At 43.9% G+C, this 12,464-nt stretch overlaps 1 protein-coding gene across 3 annotated transcripts in view; it reads right to left on the bottom strand.

Annotated features, from left to right (window-relative positions):
* The window catches only part of LOC144670086 (RNA-binding protein, mRNA-processing factor 2a), a 96,175-nt gene that overhangs the window by 31,086 nt on the left and 52,625 nt on the right, over positions 1-12,464 (bottom strand). For 2 of the 3 annotated variants that reach the window (XR_013573820.1, XM_078532493.1), the window contains exons 4-5: positions 9,612-9,674; positions 2,843-2,993 (exon numbers count right to left, since the gene is read on the bottom strand). Coding sequence is in view for 2 of the 3 variants with exons in the window: in XM_078532493.1 (XP_078388619.1) it covers positions 2,843-2,993; positions 9,612-9,674 (214 nt within the window). In the remaining variant the exon portion in view is untranslated. Of the gene's footprint in view, positions 1-2,514; positions 2,623-2,842; positions 2,994-9,611; positions 9,675-12,464 lie in introns of all 3 variants that reach the window. The other variant, XM_078532492.1, reaches the window with a different exon arrangement.

Genomic DNA, 12,464 nt, shown 5'->3' on the forward strand with positions numbered 1-12,464 from the left:
TCACACATAGGCCAGGCCAGGACACTAGTGAACCAGGTGTTTTTTGTTTAAAATGACAATCGATGATAGTTACCGAGACTAACATTCAACTCCAGGTTTTAATAATAAATTCTGCCGGTTGTCATGGTGGGGTGTGAGCCCATGTCCCCAGTGCATTAGCCTGGGCCTCTGAATTAATAGTCCAGTGACATTACCACTACGTCACCATCTCTCCCGCTAACATAACACACAGTGCAAGCGTTTCTAGAGATTTGGTTTTTCCATTTAAAAAAAAAGTTAACAACAAAAAAAAGGGTCATCAATAAGATGCTGAGAACACATTCATCTGACGGAGATCGTGGGCAACTAAATATTTAGGTGCATTTACTGGATGTTGCTTTTTCCATTTTTCAATTTGAATCTCATACTCAGGCTCCCACAGCAGTGAAGGGAAACCTTGCCTGTTTGACTATTTCAGTAATTGGTAAATTCCTGATCAAACCAGAGCCAGAGGAAAGATTCAACGTTTGAGTTGCTTTCAAAAGCAGCAAAGCTGTAATGTAAATATTCAAAGGCATGAAGCCATTTTATGAAATTGAAATTTTAAAATGAAATTTCCTATTGGGTACCTGTACCAACAAGGGAGGCCGAGGGTTATGGGGGCGGCTGGGGGTGGGGATAAGACAGGCAGGAAAGTGGAATTAGGCCACAATCAGACCAGTCACCATCTTATTCAATAGCCAAATAGCCTACCCGTGCTCCTATTAATGATCTAATTCAGTCATGGCAACCCTAACCTTTAGTTAAGGAGCTTAAAAACTCTTTGCAGTTAAATATGTGCCTTAGAGAGTAAAAATTCAGTTCAGCCAATGCAGATACCCAATTCCTGCTCCAAGTGTTGATGTAGCCTTAGGGTCCAGGGTGCAGGTGGGGAAAATGGGAGTTGAAGCCCAAGATCAGCCATGATCATTTTGAATGGTGGAGCAGGCTTATGTGGCCGTCTCCTGCTCCGATTTATGTTCTTAGGCCTGACACTTTGCCTTATATGGGCAAGGATAAGGTGGGTGGGCTTCATTTTAAGCAGTGGAGTTATTTATTAAATAGAAATAACATCAGAAATAATGTCACGCAGAAGCTACCATCCTCTAGGGTTTGCCCCCACTTTCTTCAGCTCCGTACTGAAATTGAAAGAACTGGGAACTGTTTTAGTTGTTCTGTATTGAGGAACTAAAGTTAGAGCATCATGTTAAGAATAGTAACCGATGTGTTCACCAACTTCCTACAGCGTGCCAGTCAATCGATATAGTGACCTGTAAATGGATAGGTTGAGAATTGAGGCACAGATCAGCCATGATCTAACAGAATGGCAGGAGAGACTCGAGGGTTGAACAGATCACTGTCCCTCCAAAGATCCAAAACACACTTATACCAGGACAAATAAAGGAAAGTCAAGGCAGTAAACAAAGCAAACGAGTATATTATAATTCTCAACTTGGTATCTCAAAGTGATCTAGTTATAGAAAGGGGTAGGAACGTTTCTGTCTGACCTCTTCCTCCTCCTGCCATTTGTAAAATCCAGACTGTTAGTTCAGGAGAGACAATTACTTCATTCTGGTCACACACAAGAATTAATGTCAAAAACTGGGCATTTGGAGATTAATTACAAATGGGAGTCCGCAGTCTGTGGGGAGAATTTTCTCTTATTGCCCATATACCTTAAAATTGGCAAAAAAAATTGTGCAAGGTTAATCTTAGGGTTGATTAAAACTGTTATGAATTCTTCCACTTTGCTGCTTAAATCAAAAGAAAGTTTCTGGAAGTACAAGGTCATTTCAAAATTAGCAAAAATCTATATGCCAAGAGGTCCTAGATTCAAGTCTTATCCTGCAGAGTTAAGTGTCTTCCCTGTGGGAGAAGGAAGTAAAAGCGAGGCTCTTGTCGCAAATGCTTTGGAAAATCTTGGCTGGAGGGACACTTAGCATGAGCTTGTGACTCCCCACATTTAAGTCATCATCATTGTTTGGACTCAGTAGCACCTGGGACAAGGTACAAGGGGACTAGCTGACAACTGAAGTAGCGTATCCAACAAGAGGCAGTGCTTTCCGATAGAGGCTGGGGGGAAAAACAATTACAATTATTGCATGCAATTGTTGGCCGTTCCCACACTGCAGATTGTAACATTGATGCTTCAATTAGAATATACATTCCAAGGAACCATTCTCAGACAACCAAGCATGGAGATTCGCATTGCTGGAAGCTACATGGAATAAATGGGGATATTCTCTCAAAAAATAGAGGAGCCTAGTAATAAAATGGTGGAGAGAACTAGCGGAGAAGGTCATCTGACTGCTGAACACGTTTCACCACTTTGGCTATTCCTCTAGACGGCACACTGTGGTTGGAAGTGTGTCGTCTTGGGGATATGGTTGGGGGTTGGCTGGGTTGGGGGGAGGCGGGGGAAAGAGTGGGGGGTTGGGCAGGGGGGGCTTGAGAAGAAGTTTAAAAGAGCACCAGTCCACCACAACAGAAGCGCACCTCTCAGCCACATGTGGGGTGGTACTGACTGGCCTTGGAGAAATCCGTAATCAGCATCCCATCCTAACGGCTGGAGAAAGCATGGTGGTGGGAGGCAGCAGTGGGGACCTAAGGGTGGAAAAAAAGATGAACGCTCCTTAATTTCCTACTGAGATACCAATATCGATGCAATGCATTACTCAGATTAAATGTCACACAAGCTGCTCTCTGCAACTCTTGCTAAGGCAGCCATCATGGTATATGGCCTCATTAATGGATTGCTCGACACAAGTATTTAAACACAGATTAGATTATGGCACGAGGATTAAGCTCCAGAGTGGATACTTACAGGGGTCCCGTGCAATGAAGTGCGCCCCCAAGGCCGGGTGCATGTTCGTGGGGTTGGGTGTTGCCATCAGTTTGCTTTTAGCCATCTTTGTGTTTGCCTTCGCAAATTCCAACCGGAGAGTTTGAGGGTTTTCTGGGTCAAATCGAATGCCCTAAGGAGGGAATAAGGACGGCAACTCAGTTATCAATACCATTAACTTTCTAAATGGCGTCCAAAGAAGCGTAGGCAGAGTTTTGGGAATTTAAATGCTAGGACTCAAAACTCAAGTTATAAAATTATAGACGTTTACCACTCAAAGACACTGAAAGACTTAACTACAAAAGCAAAATCTTACTGAGGAACAATCATTCCCTCGAAGAGCTACAGCATTTCAGGCAACATGTTCTAAAGCCACTGAAGCAACTTGGATGGAGTACACAGATGACCCAGTTAGGTGCTTTAGGCAAGTTACACATTGCAATCGCTGCAGAGCCAAACCAGCTTCCAGAGTTGGTGAGAACCCCCAGCAAGTGATGCGAAATTCAGTCTTGCCAATTCTTGATAGGGAGAGGTCCTACCCCATTTCTACAAAAGGCAAAGTTCTGCAAAGCAAACCTTGCAAACTCTTCACACCTAGGCTGGTTTTTCCCATATGGGGATGGCACTCAAAAATGGATCTTGCCCACAACTTCAGCAAAGCTTTTAAAAAAATCAACATTCTGTTTCAAACAAGCTGGGAGTTGGGATCATGAATCAGCTGAGAAATGGACGTAGTAATTTCGGACAAAACTCTGAAATTCAAATCAAGCCATTATCTCACCACTGAACAGTCTGATGATGGATCAGTTTCTCCACCTGGAATTGCAGGTGTGCACAGGACAGGACGAACGCCAAACAACTGCCTTGTCTAGATGGAAGTGGGGAGTGGCTTGGACACAGAATTCTATGGATGCTGACACCAAACTGTTGCTGGTTCATTTTGACTCCAGGAACTCAATCCAAGTTGGAAAAGGGGGTGGAGACATGAGAAGATCACTTGGCAGGGTCTCACAGGATCGGCCAAAACAAGAGAATACTTGAATTCAAGAGTCACAATTGGAGCAAAGCGCACAGACAGTTTTACGAACATGCCGCACTTAAACATGAGAAAAAAAGGTAGTACGACTTGGGAGGGAAAATATACAGCCAAGACAGTTCTCAGGGATGCGTGCTGAATTTGACCTGTGAAGGGGTTAATAAGGGGAAAGCATGGCTGCTTTAAGTATTAGTTGGAATTCAAATGATGATGCACAGAGAGTAGGTAGAAGGCAGCTAGAGCAACCTTTAACTACGTGACCCACTTGCATGCAGGTCAGAAAGATGCACATTAGTGACCAATTTACTACAGAAACGAACGTCTGCACAAAATTAAAACAAAGGCTGAATTCAAGAGTAGTATGCAAAACGCAACAGATTGTCCAAAATGAAAATGGAGGAGTTTGATTAGCAGTTTGATTAGCAGCTTGATAGGGACAAGGTAATTCTACATTAGCCAAAGGCCTGTCTGACTAATTTCCAGATGCACTGTAAACAAACAGGTAATCCCTCCAAAAGCATCATATTGTAACACTGATTCAAAGGTTTGTAAATCAGTGGCGTGGCATTACAAATTTCCACTTTGCATTAGAATTCAATGGTTGATGGCCTACAAAATTATAGGCCAAGGACAGGAAGACCCATTTTAAGGTCCAACTCTAGATTCAACAATTGAGGTAGAGAATCTCCTGCTGTCAGTAGAATATCTTTGACGAGGACTACCACAACTATTTACATAGCACCTTTAACATGTGCTTCGAGATGTTTGGCCATTACACAGAAGCGTTAAGCCAATGTTTCACACAGAGCCATAAGGAGATTAGGCCAGATGACCAAAAACTTGGTCAAAGAGATAGATTTTAAAAGGGCATCTCAAGAGGTAGAGCAGTGGAGGTTGAAGGAGGAAATATTATAGGTTGGGGGCGGTGGCAGACGACAGTACAGCTGCCAATGGCAAGGCAACTAAAATGGGAATGCGTGGAGATCTCAAAAAGGTTACTAGGAAGATGCAAAGCCATGAAAGGACAAACAATACACTGAATTGCTGTACCTAGAATATACAGCTTTACTGTGCCAATCTTCCAGGGCATAGAAGCAGCAATGTCGCTTCAATGAATTTTCCACTTGGCAAAACAGCTGGCAAAGTGGAACACTTGTTCAGAGAGTGTTAGATATTTACACGGTATCTGCTTCTTTCGCAAGAGCCCCCAACTTTAATCGCGACAGCAACAAAGATTCCCAAGGAAAGACTGCAGACTCCAAAACAAAAATTTTTTAGGAACACTAGGCTTCTAGCACTGAGGGAAGCTGCATTTCTTAAAAAGCCAGAGCCTAAACACTTGACAAAACTAAAATGGTTCTGAATCATGAAGCAAACAGAGGATCTGCTGCAGTAGCGGCTTGAAGCTCACCATGTCTAAATGGTGATGAAGCAGTACAGACCTGGTTCCATCCTTAATAGAAAAGGTGCCACCCAATCACATTTAGGCTGGCGGTGATCCAGCACAGGGGGTGCAGGGGGCTGCAATGCAAGTGTCAGGAATCATCCCCCACCTGAAATACCTCCAAATTCTCCAGCAGGGGAATTATACAACAATGTGACAATAAAAGGGATTAGCTTGCATTTCTCTCCAAACTGGCCAACATGTCTCCCAATTACCATAACTATTCAAGGGGACAAACTCAAGTAGGCAAACAACGTAAATATTATTTCAAAGCGACACCATTGAAAACCAGCCTGGTTTAAACTCAAGGTCGGGAATGAGTCTGTTCCAGGTTAATGGTTTCAACCAGGTGCTCTCGATAACTCAAAAGAAACTGTCAGTATTGGATGACTATCTAGGCCATAAGCCTCTTAAGTGGCTTCCCAAAATAAGATCCATTACATTTAGCAATACCAAAATCTTTTTTTAAAATGGTCAGCCTCATATCGTACAAGCAGACATCAACAGGGCAAGCCTCCACAAGACTTTTGATTGCTGGTAGTACATTCAGATTTATTCTCCGTGGATGGTATTAGCAGCAGTTGCCTGGTGGCAAAGTTAGAGGCTAGAGACCAGCAATATTCAGGGTCAATTACAGTCAGGGTCTTCCAGGGGCTAGAGTACTCTGCATTTGGATAAGCTAACATGGTATAACCCAGGTGGGCATTAGGACATGATCCATCAAGACAGTTTCATTAATTCAGTTAGCAACTTGCATTTATAAAGCACCATTAATATAACAAAAAATGTGCCAAGGTGTTTCAGAGGGAGCAGACAAAATTGGACATGCCCAATAGTTAAGCCTCCAGTAATGGAATCAGAAATCAGGTGCAAAAGGGAATTTTGCCCTTGCTCATTCCAACCTGCAAGATGGCAGGAAGTCTAACAGGCCACCAAGGGAGAAAGCCAACACTATCCATTTGAGAATTGTTGGAAAAGAGACTTTTTTTGTTGAAGCTTTTAGTCTTGCACTCATCAGGACAATTCGCAATTTTCGTGCAAACTGTCCTCATGAGTGCAAGATGAAAAGCTTCGACCAAAAGAGTCTCTTTTCCAGCATTTCTCAAGTTCTGTACTACCCAACGGCTATTACTATCCCATTTCTAAGGGCCTTGCCCACGAATTGGCTTGAACAGCACTCAGAAGCCACTGGACCAAAAAAAACAAGTTGCGCAGATGGCGCTGTGTCTTTTTTTTTCCAGCACAGGAACAGTAAACGTGTTAGCACTCAAGTGATTTGTGCACGCCTCGTGATTCAGATCAGAAAGGCAAGCTAGAACATCAGCGAGCAAAAGGAAGGAAGCAATGAAAAATTTAAAAGACAGAAGGAAGATTAAGAACCCTTGCTGGAGAATGCGCTAACTAAAGCTTTCGAGAAAAAAAAACCTGACCTTACATGGTTATAAAACTCCCGTTAGGTCTCAGATTGGGTGTTGCAGACAATTTTGGGCATCGCATTTCAGGAAGGATGTTAAGGCCTTAGAGAAGGTACAGACATTTACCAGACAGTGTCAGGGATGGAGAACTCCCATTAGGCGGAGAGAATATAGAAGCAGGGATTGTTCTCCTTCGAACATTAATATGGTAGATTTGATAGCTGTTCAAAGCTAGGGAGAACTTTGATGTAGTGAATAAGGGGAAACTGCTTCCAGTGGACGGGGGGTTGGAACTCAGGCAATACAGATTGGGGAGGCAATGGCGCAGTGGTATTGTCACTGGACTAGTAATCCAGAGACTCAGGGTAATGCTCTGGGGACCTGGGTTCGAATTCCACCACAGCTGATAGTGGAATTTGAATTCAACAACAATCTGGAATTAAAAGGCTAATGATGGCCATGAAGCCATTGTTGGTTGTTGTAGAAACCCATCTGGTTCACTAATGTCCTTTAGGGAAGGAAATCTGCTGTCCTGGTCTGGCCTACATGTGACTCCAGACCCACAGCAATGTGGTTGACTCTTAGCTGCCCTCTGAACAAGAGGGTAGCTAGCGATGGGTAATAAATGCTGACACCCACATCCCATGAATGAATAGAAAATACAAATAAAAAGGTCCAGAGGTGACCGAACAGGGAAAAGATTTATGCAGCAAGTTACGATCTGGCCTGCGCAGCCTATAGGGTGGGAAGCAGACTCAATAACATCGTTAGAGGAAATTGGATAGATACTTGCTGGCATCTGGGATACAAAAAAAAATGGAGTGAGGTTGTTTGGAAGACTTATCCAAAGAGTCATCACAGGCATAGTAGACCAGATGGCTTCCTCCTGAGCTGTATCGTTCTACCATTGGAAGGTCTTCATACCAATTAGATATTTCGAGCATGTTGGGCAAGTCCCCAATTTCAAAAAGGCAGCCACAACAGTGTTGCATATCTTTCATGGGGAACTGAGCTTAAACGTAGGCAAATTCAACAACAGTTAAAGCAATAATCTGCATCGTAATCCATCAGCCATACTGGACCTGGCAAGCAATCAGAAGGGCCTGAAGGAAGTAATTTGTCAACTTCCACTGCCAATATGTCAGCATTAGTCAAAGAAAAACGCAAGCAGTGTCTGAACATGGTTATCTGTTCAGCTTCTAACACCTGCTAGATCCTCTCGAGGCCCCACCAAAGCTCAGGGTGACGTTAATTAAATTGGCGCTGGGCACCCTGCATTATGGAACGTTCATTTAAAGACTTGGAGCACTGGCTGATTTGATACCGCACGCTTCCTATTGGGATCAATTGAGAATGCCCTTATAGGGGCTCTATGGTCGAGGGGTAGAGGGGGCAGAGAAAAAGGGAAAGAGATGGTGGGCACATCCAAAAAAAACTTAGTTGAAGGATATTAACAGGCAGATCACTATCCATTTCCTGTTAGACATTTAGACAGATCCAACACAATGAATGTTCCCCATTGAAGATGGGAACACACTTAACCCTGGGCTGGATTTAACACTGCCCCTGGCAGGGTTCAAAGGAGGGCATGTTAAATCCAGCGGGTGGCCTGCCCTCCTGCAACCTTCCCGTACGGCAATCATACCGGTGGCAGGGCTGGCATCAGGCAACCTGCCTGCCAGTGGGCCAATCCGGCCGCTGGTGGCACTTAACCAGCATCAGGAGGGGCCCCATGCCAAGCAGCCAGCCAGGAAGCCTTCCCTGCGCAGGCTGGTGGTGGGCAGGGGCTGGGGGGGGTCCCCACTTAATGGGCCTCTTAGGCCCCAAATAAAAGGTGCAGCCCCACCCAGGTTGTCCTCCCCCTCAAGACCTCAACCCTGTCCCCTATCTCTTCCTCCCCTTTCCCTCCAGCTGACTCCCAAAATGCTTAAAAAGTTACAATCCATTGCCGCTCACATCGTCACCCGGTTGCAACACTGGCAGTGGCCACCACTTCGACCGGTGGTGCGGGCATTGGCTGGCAGCACTGAAGCAGGACTTCCTGTTAACGGGGCAGAAACCTGACCTCCAGCCTACGAATGGCTAACTGGCGACTACAGGGCAGCCATTCTTCCCCTGGGCGGGCGCCAGCGGGCACCCCCCCGCCACTTTAACTGTTGGGGGTTGGGGAGAGGCACAGCACCCTGTATAATTCAGCCACGTAGGTTAGGTATTTTAAATGAAAGAGCTAGAGTTGTGCCTTACCTTCTGTAAGAAGAATGATAATGGTGACACAATCTTAAAAACGGGCATGGGAAGAGAGCAATGGAAAATTTCCACAACAACTGGCTCGGAGCTTTGCAAAGCGTTTAAAAATCAAGATTGCGTTGGAGCTGGGAGGTTGTCAAGACACTGGGTCCGACTCCATGCTTAAAAATCGCTGGATCTACTATAAACGCACAAGAGCTCTTACAGAAGGAGCTAGAAAACCATCTGCTAAACGGCCACTGTAGCAAATTGCTGATGCAGTTTATGCAAGCGTCTTTCTAATCAAGATATTTCGTGGGGGTTGGCGGGTGGTGTGGGGGGGTAAACACACCACAATGTTTTATTATGCTAAAAATAAAAAAGTGCTATATAAATACAAAACTGAGGATGGGAAGAAAGGAGGAACAAGTGAATATTGAAGCAAACTCACAGCATTGAATTATCACTCTTTAGGGAAATAGCAACACTACCTCTTTTGAGAAGAGGGACGATTTGGCTTCTAGCTCAGGAGGTTTCACCAGAATGGGAAAGGGATAGGTGTACAGTGTCTTTCTGCTAGATTACTCAATGGATACATTAAGACAGGTCTTCATATTACTTTGTACTTACATTTAACGCATTCTTTGCTGCTTCTGCTCCAGCTCGACTGTCAAATGTAACAAAACCAACCGGCTGCAAAATGGATTAAAAAAAAAAGGAACAGTCAGATAACTGAGTGCTGGATATTTAAATGTTAACTTTTTTTTTTTAAAAAGTGTTAAATTATATGCCCCTTAGCTCAGGGCAAATAGTAACGTTAACATGGGTTTCAGAAAACTTTCAGAAAATAGAAATCACAATCATCCCTTAGCTTTATATTCTGTGCAATATAATCAGGGTCGAGTGGTCCAAAACGTGTTGGGGACAGTTCAAGCCTGCAGTTGCTGTTATTATAATTGTTAGTCACCGAAGTCAGAAATCCCCCTGCAACTTTCAAAAAAGATGTATATTTAATCAAAAAAGTTAAAAACATGCACGTTGTGCTGTTTTAGGAAATGAAGTGTGAATGTACAATCCCCACTTCCCCTTCCTGCTCGCGCACAGTCTATAGTGTGCAGGGAAATTGAGACAATGGAGACAAGCAAAATAAATACTGCGGATGCTGGAAATCTGAAATAAGGACAGAAAATGCTGGAAACACCTTAGCAGGGTTCGACAGCATTTGTGCAGAGAGAGAGAGAGAGAGAAACAAACAGAGTTAATGTTTTAGGTTGGTGCCCTGAACATCTGAAAATTCATTTGACTCAAAAGGTCAACTGTTTCTCTCTTCACAGATATTGTCGGACCTGCAGAGTATTTTCGGCCTTCATTGCACACAATTAGGAGTTGGGACTGCCGGGTACACCGGCTCTGATATAATCCTACCAGGCGTAGCTTCTTGTGAGTTACAGGACAGTCAGAGCAACAGGAGAGCGCACGTTACATAGTGCCCCTATCCACAGTCAGTATCATCCAAGCAATTACACTGCAAACAGCTAGTGGATCAACTCCAGTGCACACCTCAAATCAGGCCAAGGATTTGCAAATTATAGCACTCCCTAGATCATGTCCATTCTCTATTTAACGAGATCAGTGTTAAAACATTACATCCCATCTATAGAATATTCTGTCCATCTGCATGGGCTAGGGAAGTGGAGAAAACAGAATAAGCCAATGTATGCTTAGGATCGCTCGAGTTAACTAATTTTACAACACCTTCCAGAACAGAAAATCCATACAGAGACATTGAATCAGAGATTAATTCCACTTCAAGGTCTAATGTTCTTCCCAATTAGTTCAAACACTAGTTTGCTCAGGAGTCATTCACTTGCACCAATATCGGACCAACTGAAACACAATTGGATTTTGAAGAGGTGAAATAAGACTCACCAAGGAAATGGCTCCATTCTCAAAGCAAGACCTTGTTGCATTAAGCATATTTTAAGAGGAATGAAGATGATTTGACACCAATGCTTCCCCTTGGTGAGATCCCATTTTAATGCTCGAGTGGAGTGGGTGTGACCCCACAGTGAAAATTTGGGGTGAGTGGTACCAGAGTTGAGTGAGGTGGGAGGCAGGGCAGCGGTTGGCCAGTGCCCAATAAAACAAGACAACAGGATCGTAACCTTTAATAATTAAAGTTAAACATACAAGAAAAACAGTTTTCAAAATTTAAACTATTGTAAAAATTTTACCTTACTCACTGGGCCTAATGAGAGACAAGGGCATCATGTTGCAACATTGATGTGACCCTGTCAAGCATGGGGTCAAGAGGGGGAAAAAAAAGACATGCTCCAGGCAGACACTGAGGCTGCCTATGCCTCCCAATGAACAGAGTTGGCAACGAAGGGCAGGGTGAGAATCAATACATGCATCATGGGGCCTCGATCCAAGGATTTTCCTGGCCAGAGTCTCCGTTGCACACCACTGTGGCCTTTGAGCTAACGACCCCAAAATCTTGTCCTGCGATCCCACCGTTTTACACCTAAAATGGCGTTTTGCAAAGCGATTTGCAGATGGCTCATCGCTGGGAGATTCGAGGCCAAGATTACTGAAGTGCGGCCTTGTTCAAATGTCGAATTAACCCGACAGCTCGTGCAGGTCTGCACTTCAGTTTTGATCAAGTCCATGTTTTGCTTTCCTATGCTTAATGAAAAGAATACCCAAAACCATACCTTAGTCATGTGGCTTTTATTTCACAGCCTATAAAATTCATGGCTTGGAAAACGACGTGTCAAAGCGAATTCATCTCATCGGTCTGCTGCTTGCACCATTGGCAGCAACTCATTCCTCAAGACACCATTCCAAGCTGACAGCTCCCAAGTCCAGCAATTGCAAGCCAAACAAACTCGCTTTCTATACTTTGAACACTGTAGTCCTGCATTTGGCATTTTAGCTCAACTGCAGTTCCAGAATCAAAGTCTTACTTTGCAGACTAAGAGCTCCAGTTGAATTTTAGATCCCTCAGTCCAATTCAGTTGGCAACATGCGTAGCTCACAATAATCAAACTACTGATTGGTCTTTCAAATTAGGTTCACACTTCAGTGCAATATAGAATAATGAGTTCTCTTCAATTAAAAAAGGTTCTAATTGACGACAGACAATTCACAATGCTATTGGCAGGATTTCACCCTGCTCTGGTTAGTCAGCCTTCCTCAATTTCCCATAAAAATATTCTTGATGAGCTGTTATTTTTGCTTACACAAATGGCTGTACTTGCTTTTTTTTTATTATTATTCATTCACTGGCTGGGCCAGCATTTATTGCCCTTGAGAAGGTGGTGGTGAGCTGCCTTCTCGAACTGCTGCAGTCCCTGTGGTGTAGGTACACCCACAGTGCTGTTATAGGGAGGGAGTTCCAGGATTTTGACCCAGTGACAGTGAAGGAACGGCGATATATTTCCAAGTCAGGATGGTGAGTGACTTGGAGGGGAACTTCCAGGT

This window comes from Cetorhinus maximus, chromosome 30 (genome assembly GCF_964194155.1).
Source record: "Cetorhinus maximus chromosome 30, sCetMax3.hap1.1, whole genome shotgun sequence".
In the NCBI taxonomy this organism is placed as follows: Eukaryota; Metazoa; Chordata; class Chondrichthyes; order Lamniformes; family Cetorhinidae; genus Cetorhinus; species Cetorhinus maximus.